Source organism: Meriones unguiculatus, chromosome 15 (assembly GCF_030254825.1).
Source record: "Meriones unguiculatus strain TT.TT164.6M chromosome 15, Bangor_MerUng_6.1, whole genome shotgun sequence".
NCBI lineage: Eukaryota > Metazoa > Chordata > Mammalia > Rodentia > Muridae > Meriones > Meriones unguiculatus.
This window is the reverse complement of record NC_083362.1, coordinates 42,045,190-42,072,713: the sequence shown is the minus strand read 5'-3', so window position 1 is coordinate 42,072,713 and position 27,524 is coordinate 42,045,190. Positions and strand designations below refer to the sequence as shown.

At 40.7% G+C, this 27,524-nt stretch overlaps 1 protein-coding gene across 1 annotated transcript in view; it reads left to right on the top strand.

Moving 5' to 3' along the window:
- Positions 1-27,524, top strand: part of Dnah7 (dynein axonemal heavy chain 7) — a 253,456-nt gene that overhangs the window by 106,558 nt on the left and 119,374 nt on the right. Inside the window, exons 31-41 of the mRNA XM_060368356.1 lie at positions 3,485-3,634; positions 6,418-6,600; positions 7,379-7,555; positions 9,824-9,955; positions 11,581-11,805; positions 14,039-14,236; positions 15,453-15,608; positions 17,276-17,444; positions 18,422-18,548; positions 19,571-19,790; positions 24,956-25,828. Of these exons, the coding sequence (XP_060224339.1) occupies positions 3,485-3,634; positions 6,418-6,600; positions 7,379-7,555; positions 9,824-9,955; positions 11,581-11,805; positions 14,039-14,236; positions 15,453-15,608; positions 17,276-17,444; positions 18,422-18,548; positions 19,571-19,790; positions 24,956-25,828 (2,610 nt within the window). The remainder of the gene's footprint in view (positions 1-3,484; positions 3,635-6,417; positions 6,601-7,378; positions 7,556-9,823; positions 9,956-11,580; positions 11,806-14,038; positions 14,237-15,452; positions 15,609-17,275; positions 17,445-18,421; positions 18,549-19,570; positions 19,791-24,955; positions 25,829-27,524) is intronic.

Genomic DNA, 27,524 nt, shown 5'->3' with positions numbered 1-27,524 from the left:
AACAATATGAAAATACAGAAGAAATTGAAGATTTTAATGCTTGTAGGAGAGTATTTTTATTTTTCTGGGAACTGACAATGTAAGCTTCTGTTCTGAGATGTCAGTGAAATTTGTTTGAAGGCATGTGTGTGCATAAGTGTGTGTATGTACATGTATGCACATACACATATGTACACATATGTACGCATATGTATACATGCATACATGACTACTATTCAAATTCCTCCAAGTCGTTTGTGTGTTTGTTTGCTTATTTATTTGTATGTGTGTGTGTGCATGTGTGTGTGTGCCCTTAGAGGTGAAAAGGGGGTGGCTGATTCCCTGGAGCTGAATTTACAGGTAGTTGTGAGCCACTAGACACAGGTACTGGGCATCAAACCCAGCCTTCTGCAAGGAAAGCAAGTGCTCTTAACTGCTGAGCCACATCTACAGCCCCCTAGGCAAGTCACATTATGGCTTATTTTGACATCCTAAACAAATGGGACTCTGGACTTGGCAGCTGATTCTGCTTTCCCACTTGCATTTCCTCTTGTATTTTGGGTAGCTTTTACCACCTATTTCAGAGCTTGGAGCCCATATGGAGTTTCTGACCATTGTGTCTTCACTGTGGAGTCTCTCTTTCAATGAATACGAAAATATTTGTCTTTTTACCTTTGTTTCATTTTACTAATATTGTTTCTGTGTTCTCCTTGTGTGCCTGTAGCTTCAAATGTAGTCTTAGTATTATTGTGACTTGTCTTTTTACAATAACAGTCTGACCCTTCATTTCTGCAGTTGGTGTCTTTATATTAAAATTAGTAATTATCAATTTTTAAATCATCGCTTAAAATTTTTAATAATTTATTTTTATTTTATGTACATTGATATTCTACCTGCTTGTATACATGTGTGAGGGAGTCAGGTCCTCTGGAACTAGAGTTACAGACAGTTGTGAGCTGCCATGTGAGTACTGGGAATTGAACCCAGGTCATTTGGAAGAGCAGCCAGTGCTCTTAACCACTGAACCATCTCTCCAGTCCTTGTTGTTTATGATTTTTATACAATAATTTTGATTATGATTTTCCCTCCCTCAACTCCTCCCAAATCCTCCCCATTTTTTTTGTCTGCCCACTTCATGTTCTCTTTCTCTCTCTCTCTCTCAAAAAAAAAAAGAAAGAAAGAATATCAAAACAAACAAGACAGAAAAACTCCAAAAACAAAAAGAAATGAAACAAAAATCCCACAAAAGAAAACAACAAAATAACAACGTGGAGTTCATTTTTTGTTGCCCACTACACCTGGGCATGAGCTTACTCTAGAGTATGGTTCGTATACTCAGTGACATGCCATTGTTAGGAACTGCTTTTCCCTTTGCCAGCAGGTACCAATTACACATAGCTTCTTAGTCAAAGGTGGGAGACTGTGTTCACTTTTGGTCTTTCTGTTTTATTGGGGAATTTAAGATGAAGTAGGCTTTGACTTTTTGAACCTGCTTTATTTGGGGTTCCTAAATGCCTCTTCCTTCCTTCCAACCCCTGACCCTAAGTAGGAGAAAAGGAAGGTTAGTAGGTACAGGGGATGTAGACCCCTTTTATCATAGTCAGAATTGCAGCAGTCCAGCCGAACAGCAAAGGGCAGCAGGGGCCTCCCTGAAGCATCCTTTCTCTCCCTCTCTCTTCTCCTATTTATACCCTCTCAGAGTCCACAAAAGGATGTTTTCCAGCTGGCAAAAATGATGCCCCCAAACGAGACAGTTTCCAGCTGACAAAGATCAAGTGCCCTTTCTCAAGGCTTTTGTCAGCTGTAGATAAACTAAAAGTATTCCCACATCCCACACCTGGAACTACAACAAGAACATATTGGCATAACATAGCTGAGTTAAAGAAACCAAAACTTCCACTACAAGGTGATTTATATTTAGTGCTATTAATTGACACGTTACTTTTTCCACCTCTTCTTCTATTTTCCAACTATTTCCTTTCCCCCCCTTTTCACCTACCCCCAGCTTGCCTTCTTATCGTCCTCTCCTGTGTTTGACCTGTTAGTGTTTTGCCTATGCTACTGTTTCACCATCTAATTTGGTTTGCCATACACAAACATAAAGTCTCTAAAAGGGGGAGGCACCACAGTGTGGAAATAGGACGGGGGTGAAGGTGTAAGCATGTGCTCTGCTGTCCTGTAAAGGCCTAGTGGTTTGTTCATTCTCTGGAAATTGTAAGAGTGAAATTGCTGTTTCCTTAGCTACCATATCCTACCTGTGGTTCCTTGCTGTCTTTAGGGGCAGCAACTTCATCCTGATTAAAAAATGAGTACAGTTTATCCATACTTCCACACTGAGGAACTTTTACAGGAAAGCTCTTCCAGGCACAGGGAAGAGAGCCGAAAGGCCTTGAGTTTTGTTTTTTATTTGAGAGGATTAGTTACACATCTGCTCTTTGATTTACTGGTTTGTGTCTGTCCAAAGTTCAGGCAGTATTGGAAAGAATTGGACCTGCTATTCTGTTGCATGTAAAATAAATGAGTAAGAATAGGTTCAGTACAGGAGATTTTTAAGGAAGCTGTATCATTCTGCACAATGCTATACCAATGACCATGTAACATGATGTAGTTAGCAAACTCCACAAGGTTAAGCACCGGGTCAGCCCTAACATAAGTTACGTACCTTGGTCAACAAGGGTGCATCCCCAAATAACCATCAGTAACCCCATGCCACCCAGTATGTGAAGGCACTGTTGGGGACGGGCATTGTCAGGGAGGCAGAGGAAGGATTCTGAAGGCTTTGCACTTTCTGCTCAATTTTCTGTAAATTTGAGTCTGCTCTGAAAATTAATTCTGTTAATTTAACAACAAGGCCTATATACCCCAAGGGTGTCAACATGTCTTGTAATAATGCAATAGAGCCAGCGTTCTGGCCAAAATAGGCAATTTACTAATATTAAGTTTTTGACTCCATGGGAAGTCTCTATCATTGCATCTCTTCATTTTCTCTCAGAGAACAGTTTGTAGCAAGGGTCAGCAAATTACAGCCCCCAGGCCAAACCCAGCCAAAGCTTATTTTTGTAATGCCAGTGAACTCAGAATGGTGTGAACAGTTTTTTACAATTTTTTTTAAAACTGAAAATAGATAATAAGAACTCCTGAAACTTACCTCATTTACTATATGGGCTTCTACCAAAAACAGCTGCCAATTCTTTTTCTGCAATTGCAGATTTATAAGAATGAACAAAATTTACCAATTTACCCCCTGTACTTTGTTACTTTAAAATACTGTTATAAATGGCATCTCAGAACTTTTCAGTCTTTTCAGTTGTTCACTGGCATTCCACATAACATAGAAATGACTTCTTTCACACATCAACCTTTTGTTTTGGAACCTTGTTAATTTCATCCCTTATTTCTGGAGGCTTCTCTGGAGGCTCCTTAAGATATTTGTATATACACACATATATACGAGGAAAGACAGTATCCTTCAAAATGAATAACATTGGTTTTCTTTTTCATTAAGGGACTCATGGAAGAAAACAAGGTGCAAATAACTGTCTTGAACCCTAAGTCTGTCACCATGGGCCAGCTGTATGGGCAGTTTGACCTGGTGTCTCATGAGTGGTCTGACGGGGTCCTGGCTGTCAGCTTCAGAGCGTTCGCAGCTTCCTCGGTAAGAGTCCACGTTCTCACAGGCAGACCTTGAGAAGGCGGTGATGCGTCCAGTGACCAGCTCTATTTAGATCTTAAGATATTTATTGTTAGCATGTTGCTGGACGCTTTGGTGGTGTTTCCGTGGGGAATGACGGTAGCACATACAAGCACAGCAGAGACCACGTCCCCGAGTGCCCGTCAGACCTCGGGGGAGTGCTCTGAGGGGCACACAGCCTCTTGTGTGACATCATTTCTCTCTGCACTCTAAGATGCTGCCCTTGCGGTATCTGCTCATTGTTTGAACTCCACGCTTAGAGAACAACAATGTCCAACGTTCCAGCACTTTCTGGGCAGCGTGCTTGGAAGAAAGGGGGCTGCACTGGGGAAAGCAGAAGACTTAGGTGACATTCTAGGGCTGGCATCCCTTCCCCGCCTTGCTCTCTGGGGTGGTTTTCTGTCACGCTCAAAAGCAGAGTCCGAAGTGCGTGTGCTGTGGCCCAGAATAACTTAACACTAAGCTTCTAGACAATATAATAATTCATATAGAAATGGCCATGAGGTTTTGTTATGCACAGTTGCAGAGCTTACATTACATTTTGCTGAAAGCTATGCCCCAAACACTAAATCTCAGTGAGGCACAGCAGTTTACTCAAAACAGTAGAGTGGGATGAAAAAGGAAGTCCTTCAGCTCAGGGTCACAGCAGTGTCCCCGAAGTGACAGCTGGCAGGCACTGGTAGTTCAGAGGGTGAGGGAGAGCTGATCTCCAGTGATCATCCAGATCGTAACACTCTCCCTGCTGCCCTCCCGAGCTCTGAGCACACCAATGACAGCCTCAGTGTAAGCAGGGGATGGCTTGACCCCAGGCCAGCCCACTGCCCTGTGGAGTGAGCTCTGAGTAGGCTCAGAGCATGTGGTAAGAAGGATATAAATCCATCTCCACTGCCACCCACATTAGGTGAAAGGCAGTCAAGCATCATTTGCATACCCAAGCAGGTAGAACTGTAAGAATCAGAAAGATGACTATTTTCTGGGCAATGTGTAAGTATTTTCCTATTTCTTAGATATTTGTCAGGCTGTTATACTGATTTTATATTAGCTCTACACCACTGATGTATATTAGTACTGATGTACTGAACTTCCTGTGAATGTCATATTGATTTTAATATCCTACACTATTGGTTCTCAGCCTGTGGGTCACAACCCTCTTGTGGGGATGGGGAGAATGATTTTGCAAGGGTCACCTAAGACCATTGGAAAACACAGATATTTACATTATAGTTCATAAGAGTAGCAAAATTTCTGCTATGAAGTAGCAACATTGATTTTATGGTTGGAGGTCACCACAATTTGATGAACTGTATTAAAGGTCCAAGGCATTAGGAAGGCTGAGGATCACTGTCTTATACTATTATAAGACAGTTCAGCCTAAGGGTGTTTGTGTGTGTGTGTGTATGTGTGTGTGTGTGTGTGTGTGTGTGTGTGTGTGTGTAAATTCATTTTATAGAATAAAGAAAAAATTTTAGCATAGCACGTAGAACTCATACTTTTAGTAGAATTCATGATAAAAGTGATCTATAAAACACTAAGAACAAGTATATTTGAATGAACATTCTCTTTTCCTTGTCAATAGTATTTTCAGTTTTAACATTTTTTTAATTTTTATTTTTTATATTAATTACAGTTTATTCACTTTGTATCCCAGCCATAGCCCCCTTATTCCCTCCCAATCCCACCCTCCTTCCCTTATCTCCTCCCATGCCCCTCTCCAAGTCCACTGATAGGGGAGGTCCTCCTCCCCTTTCTTCTGACCCTAGCCTATAGGTCTCATCAGGACTGGCTGCATTGTCTTCCTCTGTGGCCTGACAAGGCTGCTCCCCACTCAGGGGGAGGTGATCAAAGAGTCAGCCACTGATTTTATGTCAGAGACAGTTCCTGTTCCCATTAGTAGGGTGCCCACTTGGAGAGTGAGCTGCCATGAGCTATATCTGTGCAGGGGTTCTAGGTTATCTCCATTCATGCTCAGCAATTAAAAACAAGGAAATCAAGAAACTTACAGGCAAATGGTGGGATCTAGAAAAGATTATCCTGAATGAGGTATCCCAGAAACAGAAAGACACACATGGTATATACTCACTTATAAGTGGATATTAGATATATAATATAGGATAAACAGACTAAAATCTGTACACCTAAAGAAGCTAAGCAAGAAGGAGGATGCTGGGTAAGATGATCAATCTTCACTCAAAAAGGCAAACAGGACAGACATTGGAAGGAGAAAATAGGGAACAGGACAGGAGCCTACCACAGAGGGCCTCTGAAAGATTCTACCCAGCAGGGTATCAAAGCAGATGTTGAGAGTCATAACCAAGCTTTGGGCAGAGTGCAGGGAATCCTATGAAAGAAGGGGGAGATAGAAAGACCTGGAGGGGACAGGAGCTCCACAAGGAGAGCAACAGAACCAAGAACTCTGGGCCCAGGGGTCTTTTCTGAGACTGATACTCCAACCAGTTTTAACATTTTTAAAGCATTTTACATATATTTAGCCTTGGAAACATTGGAAAGATTGAATCAAGGCAAGATGTTATAGTCTTCTCCATGACATATGTAGGCTTTTTCATCTATGCTGTGTGTGTGTGTGTGTGTGTGTGTGCATGCACACTTGTGTTTAACCTCTAATTAAAGAGTACTTTTATGTTTTCATGGTAAATTGACTCTAAGTTATATTTTTACATTTTGAAATAATATCATTGATCTGTTTCCTGCATTCCATTTGCGCCTTATCCTCGCTGTGTGTGAAGTAGACTCCAGACAGGAAGTGGCTCATCTTTGACGGGCCGGTTGATGCTGTGTGGATTGAGAACATGAACACTGTGCTGGATGACAACAAGAAGCTCTGTCTGATGAGTGGGGAGATTATCCAGATGTCGCCACAAATGAACCTGATCTTTGAACCGATGGATCTGGAAGTGGCTTCTCCTGCCACTGTGAGTGCTCATTTTGGCATCTGTCTATGAACTGCACAATTTCTATAAATGTTTCCCTTTACTTGGTAGCCTTTACTCTAAATTGAATGCATTCATATATCCTATTCTGAGATCTGTGATCCTGAAAGAACAGGCGTATCCACTCACGTGCCTTGGCAAATTTAGTAATACAGTTATTTTTCTCTCGTATCTGGGATCATTTTGCAAAATCACACACACAAGCTGAGATCATACAATTATATAAAATTAAGTCTTTGCCCTGAAGAGGGTTGTAAGAAACAGATGTCCCAAGTCATCTTCATGCCCAGCAGGGAACCAGCCTTCTGCTCAGGACTCCCTGCCTAACCTCATCTGATTCTGTCCCAGGGGTAAACTGAAGTAGGTTTTCTGTCATTATGGGGAATCTGATGATCAACAAGAGGCTCCTTCAAGCTGATTGCTGTAGTCCGTCCACTGGGTCTGGCAGGAGCTGCGTGTGGCCAGGCTGAAGCAATGTTAAGGTTAACAAAGGACTCAGTAATCTTTGTTTTTGAGATATACAAAACAAACGAGCATCTACCACTAGGAACCCGGGGTCAGATGGACTTCACGTGACACCCCGCACACACCCTCTGTCTGTGAGAAGGTATCCCCAGCTTACAATCACCCGTCTCTTGTGCAAAGTGACCCTAAATCTGCCTCAGGTCATGACTACACCTTCCCTGCCGTGGGAGCAGACTGTGGAGGTACCGGGGCTTCCTGAGCATCACTTGGATGCTAAACAATGCTTGTCCTCCAGGTTTCCCGGTGTGGCATGATCTACATGGAACCCCAAATGCTGGGCTGGAGGCCATTGATGATGTCTTGGTTAAACACTTTGCCACAGTCCATCACTGTTATTCAGAAAGAGTTTATAGAAGGCTTGTTTGACAGAATGGTCCCCGTTTCTGTTGAATTCATTAGAAGGCATACAAAGGTAAGACAAACAGGAATTTTAAGATTTAAAAAAAAAAGAAACTAATTAAATGTATTGATTTTAATGTTTTTTTTTTTTGAAAGCTAATGGTTTACTTTTTAGCCAGTTTAACTGGTATTTTTTTCCATTTTGTTATTTTTTTCTTTCTTTGATACAAATCTTTTTTTTTTTGAGAATCTCCATACTGATTTTCATAGTGACAGATTTTTCTTTTCTTTTTTCTCTTTTATCTTTTTTATTATTTTATCTTTTTTCTCTTCTTTGTACATTATTATTTTGCCTGCATGTATATCTGTGCGAGGGTGCCAGACGTCCTGGAACTGAAGTTACAGATAGTTGTAAACCGTCATGTGGGTGCTGGGAATTGAATCTGGGTTCTCTGGAAAAACAACCAGTGCTCTTAACTGCTGAACCGTCTCTCCAGCCCCCCTCCGCCCCCATACACATCTCTGTGTCACGCTGGTAGGCCTGGAGCCCAGGCTGGCCAGTTACCGACAGTGTTAGGGCTGCAGACCCATGCCAACACTTGCGGCTGAAACATGAGCTCCCACTGAAAGGAAAAGGCTTGCATTCATACAATTGTCCTCCCCAAACAGGTAAAGTATAGTGTCTTAGAAATGGAGACAGTATTGTTGGTGCAGTTAATCTCTCTTAAAAGCAAACAAACCTGAAAGGCCTACCTAACGCTGTTAATTGTAGTATCCAAGAAGTTATCTCTTATTTCTGGTGAACGGTCGTATATTATATTTTCACGTGTGTGCTAGTGTATGTGTGTATTTGTTTTCCCAATTTTCTAAAACAATCAAATCCTTGGTAGAAAGATAAGAAATGAAATAGGGACATCTTGGCAAATGCAGGTGAGGAAAGAGACCAGGGTTTCTCAAGCAGTGGCTAATGAGAAAATGGGTGTTAGCGAACTTTCAGAAGCTTGGCTGGTACCTAAGAATGTTATAAACAGGAAGTAGCCATGCTCCAAGCCATCGAAACACACATGCTCTGGGAGTCAGAATAAAGCAAGGTACAGAAATTGTGTTTCTTTTTCCCTACCACTGTCAGAGAATTTAAGCCCTACAAAGGAATAAACTTTCTATGCCACTGACGTGTACCTGGGCTATATAGAGCAAAAGCAATCAATTAATGTGGAGTTTCTAACATAGTCTGACATCTGTTCTCTCATATAGAAGTTATGAATAACCATTACAGTAATAGGTGTCTGCCTGGGAGAAACCATCTGTATTTGAGCATCCCCATGTTTCAGTTGTAGGACTGAACAGGACAGAAGCTCAGTCCTGTTGTCTACACCTTGTATGGGGATGGGATGGCTGAGTAAAAGCCTGTCACTTCTGGCCTTCCAAGATGGTTTCGCCAGGTGAATTTTCACATAGGACCACACAGGAGTGCAGCTCGGAGCTGCTGGAAGGGAAGATGGTGGGTGCATAGTGTGATCACGGTTCTAGGAGACGTGTGCATTTCTTGATTTACTTAATAAACTGTAATGGTGAGATGCTGACGATGTAAAGTGAACAATGTGTAGTTCTGTGGACACTGGTGAACTCAGAGATCTATCATGGAGTTGAGTTTACTGTAACTGTAGCTACGGATTGTAAGCAGATCTTTAAGTGGGTTTTATTTATTAAGTACTGCATGTAAGTACGTCGTCATTTCTGACTTCTTCCATAGTTTGGTTTCTAAGATTAATAAAGGATAGGATATATGCCTTTGATTGAGATACCTTTTAACTTGAGAATTTGCTCGAGAGGTTTTGTAAAAGGTACATACCACCAGCTTCTGGGATGGCTCAGAGGGTTTGAGCGAGCACCTGCTCTACAAACCTAACAACCTGGAACTCACCAAGAGCCAAAAGTGGTAGGTAACTCCTGAACTGTCAGTATTTTCATGGCAGTTTGGGAAGAGGAGGCAAAACAACCACCCAGACGCTTGTAGGCCAGCTAGTCTGGGTCTAGAGAGACAAAAAGAAGAGCCCCTGCCTTAACAAGATGGAAAAAGAGATCTAGCTCCTGGAAAACCTCTACAAGCATACCACTGTACATGCATGTCACACATACAAATCATAAATAGAGTACATGTTACTGAAGTGTGGCAGTCACTCTAGGCAAGGGATGAATGTGGACCTCAATTTTCCTTCATAAATGAGAATCACAAGAGCACCTTTCCATAGATTCTGGCCCTCACAGCATCAGACAGGTTCCATAAATTCGGGCAGCCTTGCTTCATTTGTCTTACAGACTCTTCCTTCTCATCTTTCAGGAGCTCTCTCCTACTTCAGATACGAACTTAGTTCGATCCTTAATGAATCTCATAGACTGTTTTATTGATGACTTTGGCGATGAGAACAAACAAAAAGAAAGAAGTGATAGAGAATCTTTCTCTTTGCTTGAGGTAAGATGGCTCATTGTTTTCTGGGTCTTGCGGTAGAAAAGCAGAAGCTTCCTCTTTCACCAGAGCCTCCTAATCAGTGAGACCCACTCTGTGCATCTGCAGCTGGTCTTAGGGAAGCCTTAGAAGCTAAGTGGGAGGAAGAGGCCAAGCCCCAAACAGAGCACTGTCAGGCAGCCTGCTCTGGAGATACGTCCTGCCAGGAGGTTTTGAGCGGTCAGTGACGCTGCAGATCAGTGAGGACCTGCCACTGAAACCAGGTCCTGACTGGCCTCAGCAATAGCCTCTAACACAAGCCTTCTCCCCCAAACCGTGATTTATTATTTTTCCACTTTAACTTTTGTCCTTTATAAACAAGTCCTGTATAAGGACAAGTTAATATTTTGGAGAGAGTGGGTGTATGTGAAAGTGTATATGTACATTTGACATTGAGGAAAGTAAAAATAGACAATCCACAAATAAATAAATAAATAAGTAGTCTATTATTTAGGTGTTTATATATTCATTTTACAGTACTGGAGACTGATTTCAGAACCTAAAATATGCCAGGCTAGTGAGACACCATTGAGCTGTATCTTAAGATTGATAAACAGATTTGAAAAATATTTGAAATATTTAAAAACTGATAAACAGATTTGATCTGGGGCTGGAGACATGGTGCAGCGGTTATGAGAGCTTATACTGTTCTTTCCCGAGAGCAGAGTTCAGTTCCCAGCACCCAACTCAGGTGGCTCAAAAAAGTTACTTGCGTGGGCCTCTGTCGGCACCTGTGCTCATATACACATGCCCACACAGGCACACATATTTATATATAATTGATAACTAATATAACCTCTTAAAAAGTAGTAATGCAGGTATCAATAGACTGTGGACATTTTAGATAAAAATACTTATATACTAATCATGGTAATATGTCTAAGTTGGCCAGTATGTAACTCTTAAAACTAGTATTTTATGAAAAATAAGTTATCTTTTAATTTAGGGAAAGGTATTTTCTTGAGAGAAACAGTTTTCACACAAAGTAAATGCTAAGTGAACAAGATTAAAGGTTTCTGAGTGTGGTTGTGATTGTTCATCTTGGTACCTAAAAAGAAACTTGATTTTAAAGCAGGCAGAGTTTTGTCATATAATTGGTAGGTCTGGTCTTCAGTGCAGTTTGCTTTGGAAACAGGATATGTTCAGAATGGCAAATCTGGTTCATTTAATTAATGCTGGTTCATTAATTAAAGCATTTCAAATAAATCAGTAGAAATTGGTTTTACTTAAATCCAGGGCATCTGCATTAAAATTGAAATGAAAATATGTTTGGTTTTTCACCTCCTGAAGTTACCTCAATGTTCCTTTAAAGAACATTTAAATGTGTGTTTAAAACACATGATTTCCTAGAATCATGGTTGTAAGATTTGCCTAGGCTTGAATTCATGCCTTGCACTGCATCGCTTTAAAGATTTTATGAGATATCATTTTGGGGAAAACTAGATTTTATAGAAGCCTTAGAAGACCTGGTATTACGTGGTAGCTCACGTATTGGCTCTCAGAGGTATTAGTCTGGATGATCTGATTTAAGTCATAAGGATAGAGAGAGTGTCTCTCTAATTGTACTCTATCTTCTCATCTCTCCAATGCAGGGCATTTTTCTGTTTTCATTGATCTGGTCTATCGGTGCATCTTGTACAGATGATGACCGTCTGAAATTCAGTAAGATTCTCCGAGAGCTAATGGAAGGACCAATTACAGACCTAACTCGAAATAAATATAAATTGCTGAGTGGTCTTGATCCAACATCCACAAAGTCATTAACAGTGCCATTTCCAGATAAGGCAACAATTTATGATTATCAGTTTGTCCCAGAGGTGAGTTCCAAAGCAGGATGTGTAGCTGCCAGCCCAGCGATAGAGCATGTAGGGGCTCTATGGTCGTTTGTCCCTCACTGTTCACATGAACATCCAGTGTGAAATACGGGAAGGTCTGCCAGCCTTGCAGTAACTTGCACCCTGAGTTTCATTCCTAGAGGAGTTATTTTCTTCCTGCACAGTCTTGGATGAGCTCATTTTCCCGAACGTCATTTTTGCTCAGTGATAGCAAGTTCTAATAAATACCCAAAGTGCCATTTTACCTATTAAATGCAATTGCACATTGTGATACCTAGCCCAACATGAAGCACATGCTGTGCAAGGCCAACTCCTGGAGGCTTTACATTAGTACATTGCAGGCCCAGAGCCCTGGGCTGGAGAGATGGCTCAGAGGTTAAGAGCATTGGATATTCTTCCAAAGGTCCTGAGTTCAATTCCCAGCATCCACACGGTGGCTCACAACCATTTAAAATGAAATCTGGTGCCCTCTTCTGGTGTGCAGGTGTACATGCAAACATACATTGCATACATAATAAATAAATAAATTAAAAAAAAAAGAAATGCATGTATCTATGGATAGTCCCTAACAGATGGGACTTTGAGATTTGAGTTCTGTTTGTTGGTTTTGTTGTAACTTCCACAAACATTGTGCTTAGAAAAAACTTTAGGAATAAGAAATAATTTAAACATCTATAAACTTAGTAGAATTAGGACTATGGTCTGTGATCAATGGGCAATTTCTACTCTTTTTATTTATACTTAATAAAGAGAAAACTTTTCATGTCACTTGTGTTTATTTAGTAGAGTTATTTCCCAGAGCCTTCCTAAATCTATCAAGATGTTTTTAAATCTTCAGTTTTTCACTTTTATAAATACTGCTTGGGTGAAAATCTTAGACACAACTTACAGTATGCACATTTGATTAGTTCCTTAAGATAAAGTTTTAAGAGTTTTAACTTTTATAGCTCATGAACAGTACTGCTAACTTCATCCGACAAGGAATTCTTGTTTTACATCCTGACAACACATACTTGCTAATTTTATTTCAAATTATTCATCCATAAACCTGGAATTTCCAGAGACAAGAACTAGAGAGTGAGATGTTTCCTGTGGAGAGAACTGGGACTCAGTGCTCTTCAGGGTTTCTCTAAGATTACAGCCTCCAAATGACTGTACACAGCCAGCTACCGATTGCTAATCCTTTCTTTCCTGCATGAGGCCAAAGATACATGTTTGCGTAGATCATCAAGATCATAAAACAGAACTGTTTTTTCTCACCAGTTCTAGAAAAATCTGCAGTATGATTTTTAGACTGAATGTGAATTCAGTGCCCTCACTAAATTCTATGTCCTCATTAAATGAATAGCTGGTTGCCAGAAGAAATAACAAAATGAATAAAATACCACTGTGCTCAGGGAGCCCGTGTCTTTTCCAGAGGAGCATCACGCCATGGTCTAGGCTCAGGGAGGGCAATGCAAAGAGCAAGGGGATGAAACATCTGCTGTCTAGTATCGTGAGGACAAGTTGAGGACTGGTTGTGGGTATTTAGCAATGCCAAGGAAAGATAAGTCTGCATCTGATGTGTCTTAAATCAGTATGCTAGATAAGGAAGGCAGTATTACTTTCTAGAGAGAAAACAATTTGAAACTTTACTATAAAAATCAAATTATAAAATTCTTAAACTAATTGGATGCAACTAGTAGCATAATATTATTTCATGATAATCACAAACTGGGAAATCTTACTATATTAAAATTCAATGTGAATGTAGTTAATACTATTTAGTTGTGTATATGAATGATTTAAAATTATATTTATAAATTTTCATAAAATAAACCTTGCTTGAAATAAGCATTAAAGTCAAGTGCTGTACAGTTAACTTCTAGGGAAATTATAGCCTGTTTTTGGTAACATTAAATAAAATTCTTTGCTCTTTGCCCGTTGATTCATCAAATTTTGTCAGTGTAATTAGAGAATCCAATATTCATCACTGGGTTGTCACAGCTGTGGTTTCAGAACATCTGAGATGTCCGACCCTTGACATCGCAGCTTTATTCACATGAAAGCCGAGTTTCTGCTCAATTTTTTATATAAAATTTCACTTTCTGCCCAAGAGGCTAATTGTTCTAAAGAAGAAAACAAATGTCTTGATCTCTTCTACAACTGCACAGAAGCACAGAGCCTTTGAAATTATTTTTATAACCTTAACTGTTTGGCTGTTTACTGTAAACAGGGCTTAGGAAGATGGGAACAATGGATAAAGAAATTAGAAGATGCTCCCCCAATTCCCAGAGATGTACAGTTTAATGAGATCATTGTGCCAACTCTAGACACAGTCCGTTACTCTGCACTCATGAACTTACTGACCACCCACGAGAAGCCTTCAATATTCGTGGGACCAACAGGGACTGGCAAGAGTGTTTACATCATTGTGAGTACTGTAGAAATACAAATGTATCCATTAAAGCCGGCATGGTATCCTAAGTCTGGTTTAATTTAAAAATATACTCGACTATTTTGCTGTTTAAATTACAGGAAATTTAAGAGTATTCGGGGAGTAATTGTCCTTTATTTTAGAAAACCCGTTAAAGAAGTGCCTTTGTTAAGGAAGAAAAACCTTAGCTGTTTGTCTCTGGTGGGCTGTCTATGTTGGATCATGATGTTGTTTCATGTTACTAAATCGCTGTCCCATTCATTTGATTTTTAATAAGAATAACTTATCTAGGAGGAGCATTATGTCTCTTGAACACTGCTTTAGTAACCAGACTTCCCAGAATTTTTTCTGATGGTTGCTTTGCCAGGACGATGGACTCTCCACAGTGACTCTTGAACTATGCCAGCTGTCAGTTATGGTGGCGCCAGCTGCCGTGATAGATGTGCTGGACTCTCAGCTGCCCTCCTCAGCTGGAGGAGGGGAACGAAGGTGCTGCTGGCAGACTGCCTTCCATCCCAGGTTTCCAGTTATCACACATGCCTCCAGCTTTTGACAGTCTTTGTTTCTGGTTCTTCAGTCATCTTAATTTAAATCGCATCTTTTAGTCATTCTGAAACATCAGGGAATATGCTAGTGTCCGAATCATTTTGGCTGTTTATACCAAGGCAATCGACTGTAGGGGTATTAAAAACAGTACTTTTCATAGAGTTGTATCTACCTATCATCTGTCCCTGAACACATATTGAAGCAGAACCACAGTCCTAACACGTGGCTGCTGGTGAATTTTGTTTGAAATGCAGTGTTGTTACTTGGGTTTAACATACAGAAAGATGTCTGGGCATGAAAGTGCAAAGGTGGTCATGAATATCAGAAATAACCCTGGTGTATTCAGAGACAAAAATAGGCTGAATTCTTGTCTTCCTCTAAGGCTGGAGGTAACCTTGCTAACCCTCAGTCCTTCCTGCTTCGTGTCAAGCAATGTGCACTATCAATGTAGCCATGAAACTTAGAGCAGAAACATGCAAAGCACCTAGGCAGGTGAGGACACCTTGTTGGCATGGTAACTGTTGTTCCATATTCATTCCTTCTCTTGCATGGTTCTGAAATGTCAGCCTAAGCTCAAGTTTGTCAACAGTGATGCTTCGTGTTTATTCTGAAACAACAAAACATGGTTCAACTGTGGTTCACTTTTCTGTTATGTCCTGTTGTGCAGAATTTTCTTTTGAATCAACTCAATAAGGATATCTACAAACCTCTGATAGTTAACTTCTCAGCCCAAACTACAGCTGCCCAGACTCAGAACATCATCATGTCGAAATTGGACAAAAGAAGGAAAGGAGTGTTTGGCCCTCCTTTAGGCAAGAAAATGGTAATGGCTTCTCCCACACACACCATGTTTGTTCTGTCTGTGGTACAACTTTTTACATCTGCTGCTTCAATCAGAATAAGGAAACCCACTATACTAAAGATTGGCATCTTTGTTTACTTTGTTAAATGACTTACTACATTTGTGTGTGTGTGTGTGTGTGTGTGTGTGTGTGTGTGTGTGTGTGTGTGCTTATGTTGGAACAAGAAGACAACTTTCGGGAACAGTTCTCTACTTCAACCATGCATTCTGGAATCAAACTCAGGTCATTAGGCTTGACAGCAGCCACCGTTGCCCTCTGAGATATCTCTCTATCTCACTAGCTCTTTTCTTTTCAACAAATTTTTAATTTACATTTTTCCCAGGCTGAGAATATAGCATAACAGGTAGAGGGCTTAGCTAGCATGCACAGAGCCCTGGGTTTGATTTGCAGCAAACTATGTGTGGTGGCAAAAGCCTGTGAGCCCAGCTGTCAGGAGATGGAGGCAAGGACGTCAGAAATCCAATTCTTGGATACATACTGAGTTCAAGGCCAGCCTGGTTTACATAAGACCCTGACTCAGAAAAAGAAACAAAATAAAAAAAAGTGAATGGTGGTATTTGTATGACAATGAACAACTTTGATGTTTTTTTTATGAATAAATATTTTTTTAATTTTTTCTTTATTGATTACACTTTATTCACTTTGTATCCCCCCTGTGGTTCTCTCCCTTCTCCCGTCCTAATCCCTTCTTTCCTCCACCCTCTGCATGCATGCCCCTCCCCAAGTCTACTGATAGGGGAGGTCTTCTTTTCCTTCCTTCTGATCCTAGTCAATTAGGTCTCATCAGGAATGGCTGCATTGTCTTCTTCTGTGGCCTGGTAATGCTGCTTCCCCCTTAGGGGGAGGTGATCAAAGAGCAGGCCAATCAGTTCATGTCAGAGACAGTCCCTGTTCCTATTACAATGAAACCACTTGGATACTTGAACTGCCCTTGGATCTTTAAGTGGCTGTCCTTTGATATTTTTATGCCTTTAGAATTGAAAACAAAATATTGATATTAAAAAATTAGGTTTTAATTTTGCCTTAACGTTCTCAGTATATTTAATACTTGTTTTTTTAAAAAGAACTTTCTCTACCAAATGACTTATTTATGCTTCTCTGCAAAGAACTCTTTTCTCAACTGAGCCTTCACTACTCAAAGACCGTGCTTACCTAACAAACTTTCTTTGCTAGTTAATAATTCAGAGCGTTTCACAAGGGAAAAAGTATATTGAACAGCAAAGGGTGTAAGAGTATTTGTAGGCCTTGAACCACCAACCTATAAATATTAGAAATGAGGAGGTCTCCTTATTTCTATAGGAACCTAATAGCATTCTTGTTTGAAAAAGAAACAGTCGCCTCTCAGATATATACCCAATAACTGTAAGAATACAGACTAATAATCTGTCAACATCATTTACATAGTAGGGCTCTATGTTAAGTGCTAATATTTTCTTTTCTATTGTATTTTTTTCTTTTGGAGACTGTATGTCACCAGGTAGCCCTGGTGCCCTAGAACTCACTGTACAGACCAGGCTGGGCTCAGACTCAGAATCTGCCTCTGCCCCCCAAGTGCTGAGAATATAGGCCTGTGCCCCCACAAGGGGCTTAAGTGCTAATATTTTCTAATCTTTCCTTTCTTTCGTAGGTTGTCTTTGTAGACGACGTCAACATGCCTGCTCGGGAGGTCTACGGGGCTCAGCCTCCCATTGAGCTACTGAGGCAGTGGCTAGATCACTGGAATTGGTATGACCTCAAAGACTGCTCTGTGATCAAGCTAGTGGACATCCAGATCATGTGTGCCATGGGCCCCCCAGGTATGCACGCTGAGCTGGTGACAAAGAGAGACACCACTCTGCTTGTGTCTGAATAGGCGACTGGAGGATGAAGCGTGCGTCAGAGATAGTCTTCCACACTAGGGCACGCCCCTTCTCACTAGTTTTAAACTGGATTTAAAGTTTGCTGAGAGGGCTTAAAATAGTGAGAACCCAAAGGAATCGGTCTCCTTTACATTTTCAAAGAGAAGTTTGAAAACTGAGCTAATACTGGTATGCATAAAATGGCTTGATTCTGCTAACTGGAGACCTTTCATTGTTTTGTTTTCTGCCTTCAGTCTGGCATTCTATTGAGGAAAAAAAAGTCTTCTCTGAATATACTGCTTCAGAGACTATATTTATGCACAATATATACTAAAATTATGTACTTTTAAAATTACCTCTTTACTGAGAGCGTATGAGAAAATCCCTCCTAAAAGTAACTGTTATTTGCCTGCGTATTTGGTTGGTCAGGCTGAGGGAGGGCTAGCCTCAGAGCCTGGAGTGTGTTAAGCCTGTGTCTTTTCCCCTGAGTTTTGATCCCAGCCCTCTTTGCTTTACATACGATGCAGTTCTGGAAAGTGACATGTTAAATGTGAAGTTGCTTATACAAGTCTTGTGTTTTGAATTTTGATCATTATTCTATGAAAGTAAGTTATTCCCCAGATTCTTATAAATACCCAGTAGAGTGGCTGCATATACTTATAAACTTACAGGAAATTGATGAAGATGTGGAGGAAGAGTTAGGATAGAATAACTGAATTGAATTTACTCAAGTAATTCAATTAGAAAACCATCATCGTAAGTTTGAATGGGAAGAGCTTTGATGTTAGTGTCTCCCTGAACAGTTAACTTTTTAATTCTTTTTGTGTGCCATGAATTTATCATCTTCCAAGGTATTTTAAACTGCCAAATAGTGAAAAAAATACTCTGGTGTTAGTCTAGTAATATTATTAAGAACTGTCCTTTCTAATATTTAGGTGGTGGTCGAAATCCAATAACTCCTCGCTACATGAGACATTTCAATATTGTAACTATCAACGAGTTTAGTGACAAGTCCATGTTCACCATCTTCTCCAGAATCTTGACGTGGCATTTAAGGACCTGGTGGGTGATCTAAGACTGCAGAGCTTTTCTGTTCCATTAAGAAGTATAAAGTCTCTTAGAAACATAGCAAATGAGCAATATTTATTACATGTTCCTGTGAAAGCATCCTTAGACAGAGATAGGTATTAACAGGGGACGTTACTCTCCTCTCTTCTTCCCCTGCCCCAGTGTGAGGCATAGCACAAAGGGTTCACTGAGTTTAGCCCTGTAGAGTGTCCATGTTTGGGTGGTTATCTTGAGTATTCATAGCTGAGTACAGTTAAGGCTGGAAAGAAGCGTCCAGTTTATATTGTGACTTTGTTACCCTCTGGAAGAAATCTTGGGTTCTACAGGGGTGTTTCCATGCCCAAATTTTAGAATGCAGACTTGAGCTTATTCCCTAGGCAAATGTCCCACAGATCTGGGGATTCAGTTTTAACCCAGAAGATGAGCAGGTATCATGGAGCCGTTCTTACTTGGCTATCAGCCATCTTGGCCCCACAATGACTGTTCTTGGGAAATTGTTATTTCTTGCCAAGACCAGTGATGTCAGGACAGACACTTGGCTTCTTGTTAAGCCAGGAGTTGAATGTAGCCAATCTTTCTAAATGGAAACTCTCTCTAGATTTCAGTCTGCCCTAATCATATATTTTGCCTCTTTTATTATTCTTTTTTTTGTAATTTTTTATTCTCTTTTTTTTCTTTGAAAACACTCATTTCTTTATGGATCTTATTGGTATAAAATGGAAGATGCCAATGACTCAAAGAGTTGCAAAGCACTTGGCTTTGTGCGTGGTGGGTTTGGGCTTCTGTACAAAGTTGAAATCCAGTAAGCCCACTGCTCCTGCTGAATTCTTAGGGTTCCTTTGGATACATCATAAAATACTAAATGGAAAGCATCTTGAAAATAAAAAGTCTAGCATTATAATTATAAGTGGAAATTTTATAAGTCAAAGTGATTGAATCACAATTGAAAATGTCACATTAATTACATGAAGTGTTACTATGTTGGCTAAATTTTTTCTTACCTTTTTCCCCCTAAGTTATAACTTTCCAGATGATTTCCTAGATTTGACCACACAAATTGTGAATGGCACAATGACTCTGTACAAAGACGCCATGAAGAACCTCCTGCCTACCCCGGCGAAGTCTCACTACCTGTTCAACCTTCGAGATTTCTCCCGAGTCATTCAAGGTGTTTGCTTGTCAAGGCCAGAAACTGCAGAAAACAAGGAGGCAATCAAACGCCTGTGGGTTCATGAGGTAAAATTCCACACCATTCAAATGTGATTACAAAAGAGCAAGAACTATCATGACAGTGACAGAGTAAAAGGGAGCATTCAGTGATGTGTGTTGTTGAAGCTCATTAGGCATTTGACATGACTTAGGCCATGATCAGAGTACATTTTGAAATTTTTAATACTTGAAATTTTAAAGTATTGAGTGTCTAATCTTCCATTTTGGAATATAGAATATCTTGAAGTATGAATAAATTGCAGCCAGTTTTTTTTTTAAGTATCTTAATCTTATCTAGTTCCTTTTTTGTGATAGGAAACTTTAAGCGGGTAGTTCTATAAACTGTGCCTGTATCAGTTTATGTTATTTATTTATAGATGCTCCAGGGAAAACAAAACTATGAAGCTAAGCAGTGTTACGATTCCTAGCTTGAGAGCTAGGATAAGATATTTCTAAGTCCTCTTGGGAATAAAGCAAGGATGTCCTCCTCCTTTCTGTCAGTGTGCATTTTCTTCCAATGACTTGGTAGAAGTATTTTCGTTATCCCATTTTCTATATACGAATAATGCAGTTGTTTTCATTTTTACTAACCTAGCAATTGGGATGTGTTGCTATACTAAATCCATGTGCTACACTCAGTAAAATTTAAAATATCCTAGCCAGGCCTAGGGACACACACCAATAATCCCAGCACTCCAGGAGGCAGAGGCAGGCAGATCTTTGTAAATCCGAGGCCAGCCTAGTGTACAAAGCAAGTCCAGGACAGCCAAGGCTACACAAAGAAAGCCTGTCTTGAAAAACAAAACAAAACAACAACCATAAAAAATTTAAAAGATACTAATAAACTAGTTTCTCAAGGCACTACAGACACAATATTTGAATTCCTTAACAAATGTAAATCTGAATCCAAGTAGCCATCCACTGCACTTGGAAGTCATAGCCACAGAAAGGCTAAAATTGTTCTTTGGAAAGTATGACCTTTCCACCATTTTTGACTATACCTCTACTAACTGGCTGGAATATGTCCCACATCTGGGGATGGGGACACAGGTTCCATGTTTAGTGAGCAAATGACATAAAACTATGCTGGGCGCTAGAGCATTAAGGTCATTGGAAGAACGTGCTGCCTGTTAGAACATGGCCTGTCCCTAAAAGACAGTGGTCACTTCTAAACATCCAGATCCTACACTCTGAAGTTGTCAGACCACGCCCGTCTCTGGAGCAGATTGTTAAGAATCAGTGAGTGCTGACTTGAAAGCTCCCACTGGGTGTTACCTGGCTTTTCTATGCTCTTTGTTACAAACACTGTGTTGTACTAAATCGTGTGATGTGAAAGTTTCCTCCAGCCCCCCAAGTTTATAAAAGTCTACTATTTCATCTGTTCCTGGAATGCTCAGGGAAGTGTTCTAACGGCTGCTCTCTGAGGAGGCTCCTCTATACCCCTTCCCCCACTAGTCTCTCCTTCCTCGCTCGCTCTCTCTTATATATAGTTCTCAATCTTCATGAAGCACCTCTCCAGGTTTTGAAGGGAAGCCCCTGCTTCTCTATGAGGCCTCATTCTGTTTAGATTTCCATCTATTCTATTCTAATCTAACAGCATTCTGTCTAATGCTGTCCCTCCCACCTGGAGGTCTGAGCATGGCCTTGAGGCTCACTTTCTCCCAATAAATCACAGCCTCTAAATCAAATTATTCATCAGCTTCCTTTCCAAACCAACTGCTGCCATTTTCATCATCTTAATACAGGGATTATATTTATTGCCTTCCTGAAAATGGGGATATTTTAACCAAGAACTTTTAGACTAAGTGGTTTATCAATTTAGGCATTTTATTTCAAACAGTTCTAGGGGCCAAGACTGTCCAAATCTGGGAGGTGGCAGTGTCTACAAAGAATCTGTTTCTTTGTTTGTATGGTGTTCTTATGGTCAGGGTTCTCTGGTTTCTTTATGAAACATTGATCTACTTATGAGCACTCAGCCCCATAACATAATTCCTTCCCCAAAGCCCTGATCTTGGAAGGTGGAGTTCAACGTATCAATTCTGCAGTTACATAAAGATTTAGAACAAGGCAGCATTTCATCCTGAGCCAGTCTGACTCTAAGAAGCATCTAGAATTTTTCATCTCAGGAACATTGCCTTTGATTGTCCTGCTGTCTGCAAGATTTTCTTCCCGTCATATGCAAGGCTTGTGGCCATTACTTAGACATCCCCAGGCCACCCTAGCCCTTCAGACTCATTAAGCAGTACTTTGACTCATTCTTCACAGCTCAGAGCATCACCTGGCTATCACATTCTCAATGTTTCATTTGCTTGCGGTCTTTGTGGCTCTGTCAGTTTTTGCTTATCAACCGCTTTCCCTGGTGCTTGGCATGTAACAAGTACTCAGGAAATAGTGGTGAATGAGTGAATAAAGGGAGGAGGCAGGCAAGGTGGATGCTGCCTAATAGACTGTGTCGCTTGGGATTACAGATGCTGCCCCTTTTCTCTGGCCACTGAGCAGCTGATCCATGCTGTTGTGTATGGGCGACACATACATTCACCTTTTAGCCTTGTTCAGACTCTACCTGATTATCGGAAATTAACAGTGGCTAACCGTTCTTTGGATATTTAACAGGGTTCATAACAAAATAACTTGTTATTTGAATGACTTTTACATTCTCATATATACACATGCTAACATGGATAAGTTTAGAGCTTTAGTCCAGTGGTGCACAAGGGCTGGTTTGGGTACCTATACCCCTTCCTCTTGGGGTGTCTGGGGGGCTTTCCCGCTTGATATTGAGCTTCCAGACCTAGCCACTCCCCTGTCTTTGGTCAGATCTAGCGTCAGTGTGGCCTCCACTGACCATGCCCAACACCCAACTCCCACCCAGCAGCTCAGACTTGCCTGTTCGCTCTCTTCCCAGCTTTCCACAACATCTGCCAACTCCTAACCCATAAGAAAGATTACTTTTTCTTTTCTTTTCTTTCTCTGGTTTATCTTCAGTGCCAAGAACAATATTTGACACATTGTCTTCAGTACTTAAAAAAATGTGAAGTATTAAACTCAACCTGTGCTTTATTCCTGTTCACTCAAGAGAACTTCCTCCGGGGCTTAATATATGTTGAAGACGACAGTAGACTCTGTTTTCCTTTCCGGCAACATCTGGAAAGGACTTGATATCATTTCACAAAATGCTCTTAAAGAAAACTGGTTTTCTCTCCTTCCTGTGGCTTCTCTGTGGCATCCAAACTTTAGCAAGCATATTACCTAGTTTACTCGTTAAATATAGGTATTCTACAAAAACAAAGCAAAAACGCCAGCACCTCAAGGAAAGAAAGAGATGAATGAATTTCACCAAAATTAATTTTTTTATGCACAAAGGAAACTACCAAGAAAGTGAAAAGACAATATATATATAGGGTGGAGACAGTATTTATAAATGACATATAAATGTGAAATATTCCTGATACAACATAAGCTTTTATAAATAAATTTGCCATAATAATAAATCTTAACATGGGGTATGCTAATTTTTGAAAGCATGTCCTCTCTAAAGAGTTAGAGAGAAAAAGGGTGGGGCAGGCAAGCAAGAGTCCATGCTGGGAAAGCATCTCTTCCTGTAGATATATCTTCTGTCCTGTGAGATTAGGGACCTTTTTGATATCATTTAGCTGTAATTATCTCCTCGAAAGCCCTGTCTCCAAATGCTGTGCCATTCATTCCAGAACAAACTATAACCTCAGGACAGTGATATCAACATGATATAAAAACTGTTGAAGGCAGAACACTTGCTTATTTATTATAGCTCCAACTTATATGCATATAATCAGATTAATTTTAATATATTGTTTCTGGAATAGCTCCTACCAGGACCATTTTAGACATCCACCATGTGTCTAAAACAACCTATTTTGGAAAGGGAGGTAATAAGCCCTGGCTTCTAGTCACCTTGCCCTGTGACCTGCGGGACCAGCTGAGGTAGCCACTCACCTTCTCAGGGCCTCAGTTGCTTCGCATATACACAGTCCATCAGTCTCTGCAAATTACTTTTAAAAATGTATTTATTTTGAGATATTAAGATAATGACAACATTTCTCCCATCTCTTTCTTCCCTCCAGACCATCCCACTTATCCTTTCCCATTCTCCTTCAGGGTCATGGACTTTTTACTAGTTATTATTGCATATATGTATATGTATACATATATATTCCTAAAATAGCCTGCTCATTCCTTATAAAGTTACATATACAAATGTTTTCAGGGATGACACTGAACAGACTGGTGTGTTCTTCGCTGTGGAAGATCCCCTCTCCCGGTCCCATCTTTCCTCGGTTGCCTAGAGTTCTTTGTGTAGGGTTGCAGCCTTTTGGGCTTTTCTTCATCCAGTTTGGCATGTCTTCTATTGTGATCCTTGCTCGGCTCCTATTTGGCTAGTTATGCTGGGGAGATTTTATAGGGATAGTTTCTAATGTTACTTGCAGACACAATCTCAGCAAACTCCCCGATCCTCTGGCTCTTACAGTCTTTCTGCCTTTCTTCCACAATGTTCCCCGGGCCTTAAGTGTGGGACTGTTTTGTAGATGTATCCACTCAACTGGGCTCCACAATTCTTCATTTTTATTGGTTGTGGTTTTGGTTTCCTGTAGTGCTCTCGGTCTGTTGTGAAAACAAGTCTCCCTGTCGAGGGCTGATGACTACGGTTACCTTGAGAATACGGGCACATGTTTGGGGTCAGAGATTGCACTGTTTAATCAAGCGGTGGTTGTAGATTCCCCTGCGATATCATGACTTCACTAGCATTGAGTAGTTAGCTCGGTTTCAATAAGAGGTGTAATTTCCCGCTTGTTAAATAGATATGAAGTCCAGTTAGAGGGTTGTTGGTTACTACCTAGGCATGTGTGCCACTACTGCATGTACCTTAGGGTTATCATGCTGTGCTGGTCATTGATGTGGTTCATAGGCATCATCGCTGGACACAAATTACTTTTCATGTATTGATCACTGAAGGTAACTATTGTATCAAATAAACATAATTAAGATTAATATTTAAATTTTATTAGGAGATAGTCTTAAGTATTCATATATGCTTTTGATTAAAAATGTGGCTATTTACAGTATTTTATACTACCTATTTTATACTTTGTAATTTACACAAAGTAAATAAGCAAACTTAAAAAATTATTTTTAACACCACTTTTAAAATTATGCAGGTCCTCAGAGTGTATTATGATCGCCTTCTGGATAACGCTGACAGAGGCTGGCTTATTAACTACATACAAGAAATTCTGAGAAATTACATGCAGGAAGATTTTCATGATCTATTTGTTAGATTGGATTTTGATAACGATGGCATCGTGGAAGAAGATGATTTGAGAAGTTTAATGTTTTGTGATTTCCACGATCCTAGGAGGGAAGATTTCGGCTATAGGGAAATTGCAGATGTGGATTTTCTTCGGATAATCGTAGAAGGCCATCTAGAGGAGTACAACAACATGAGCAAAAAACCCATGAACCTGGTCTTATTTCGATTTGCCATAGAACACATAAGCAGAATTTCTCGGATCTTAAAGCAGCCGCGGAGCCACGCCCTCCTCGTGGGCGTCGGTGGGAGTGGAAGGCAGTCTGTCACCAGACTGGCAGCCCACATGGCTGATTACGCAGTTTTCCAGGTGGAAATCTCCAAGGGCTACGGTAGCAATGAGTGGCGTGAAGATTTGAAAGTGATCTTAAGGAAATGTGCGGAGAGCGACATGCACGCAGTCTTCCTGTTCACAGACACACAAATTAAAAGAGAGTCTTTTCTAGAAGATGTCAACAATCTCCTAAATGCCGGGGAGGTTCCCAACCTCTTTGCTCTGGACGAGAAGCAAGAGATATGTGAAAAGATGCGTCAGCTGGATCGCCAACGCGATAAAACCAAGCAAACAGACGGGAGCCCCATAGCTCTTTTCAACATGTTTATTGATCGCTGCCGCAACCAGCTACATGTGGTCCTGGCCATGAGCCCCATCGGAGATGCATTTCGGATTCGTCTTAGGAAATTCCCTGCCCTTGTTAACTGCTGTACCATTGACTGGTTTCAGGTATGTCCATGTAAAAATTTAAGTAGAATCCTAGAAATGTTGAATGTCCATCATCACCGTGAAATAATACATCACATGCAGTTATAACAACATAAATCATTTCAGGACCTCGTTCATTAATCTCAGTATATTACAGAATAGAATTTTCGAATTACTCTATCCTTATGTCAGGGTCCTGACAGGAAACCACGTACTTGAAGTCCTAGAAGAGCTTGTCAGGGAGTGCTCACAGAAGCAGGTAGTGGGTAAGAGAGCCGAGAGGGCATGAAGGGAAGAGACGCAGGGAACCAAGACAGGCCCACCTTCTGGTTTATTCTACCCTTTACTTAACCCAACAAAAAAAGGAAAAACAGCATCGGGAATTTTGTAGTAAAGTTCTGCCTCAGAAAGCACAGAGCCGAGCACAGGGAAGCTCTGACAAAAACAGAGGAGAAAAGCAGCAAAAGGCCTGAAAACTCAGACGCCCTGGCTTTCCATTGCACCACAGAGCAAAAAGTGCAGGTAGATGGTACACAGGTGGCTGCAGCTGAAATCCTGTATATAGATTTAATGGAACCACTTAGGATGCTGGAAATTCACATAGGCTCTATACCTCTATTGCCTCGCAATATATTCCAGGTGAACATCCTTTGCTGGCTTCTCTCTTGCTTTGTGCCAGGCAAGACTGTAACAAGTGGAGATGAAAAGAGAGGAACAGAGGAAGCAAAGGCTTTCTATAGACAACCTTTAAGAGGGAAAAAAAAAAAAACAACAACTGACCAGGACCAAGACCTTGGCAAAGATGTGAACTAGTCAAAACGGGACTGGGTGGAAGGGCTGGGAAGGGGAGAGCAGATGAGGATAACTGGAGCAGAGGAGCGCAGAGGAAGTGGTGTGCCTGAGGTCAGAAAGATAGGACGGGCCGACTCAGATAAGGATTTGCAAGTTGGTTGGAATCTTGCACCAGGAGGTTTGTACTGGGTTGCACTGGAAAGTGTGCTATGGGTGTGGTTTACATTTTGAAATATTTTGTGTCTTTGGAGAATGCAGGGAGTGAGGGTAACAGTGAAACATATTGGTTAAAGATAAAAAAAAAAAAAAAAAAAAAAAAAAAAAAAAAAAAAACAACCTGAGTTAGACTGGTGATGTAGAAAGAAGGTAGAGCTTGGAAGTTATTTTATGGGTGATGCCTGTGGAATTTTCTCAGAGCAAGGATGGTTCCTGTGTCTTGTCAGGCATGTTGGTGACTGATGGTGAAGTTAACTGAGCTGAGGAAGAGTACAGCTCTGGTGGGGAGGGAGGAAGGAATCATGGTGCAGGCTTCTTGGCTTTGAGGTAAAGGTGACTTTTATTTGCCTGATGTAAGTGTCATCCCCAAAGCTTACTGCCTCCATCGGCTAACCTAGGCCTGGTTCTGGAAGCTTCTAGCCTCCATACAGTCTAACCCAGGCCTAGAATGTTTTCAGTCTCTGAGACTTACTGCTGAATAAGCTCACTTTCTTATTCTTTCCATACTCTTGCTGGCTGGTTCAACTCAGCTGCTCTGGCTCAAACTCCTCTCCAAGCTGTCTGATTCAGTCTGGCTTCTCTCTTGGCCTCTGACTGAATTGCTCTGCTTGCCTCAAACTAACTGTGACAATTTGTTCTAATCATCTGGCTCCTTCTCATTCTCTGTCTTGTTCTGTCTTCTCCTGTGTCTAGCTTGCTCTCTCTCCGG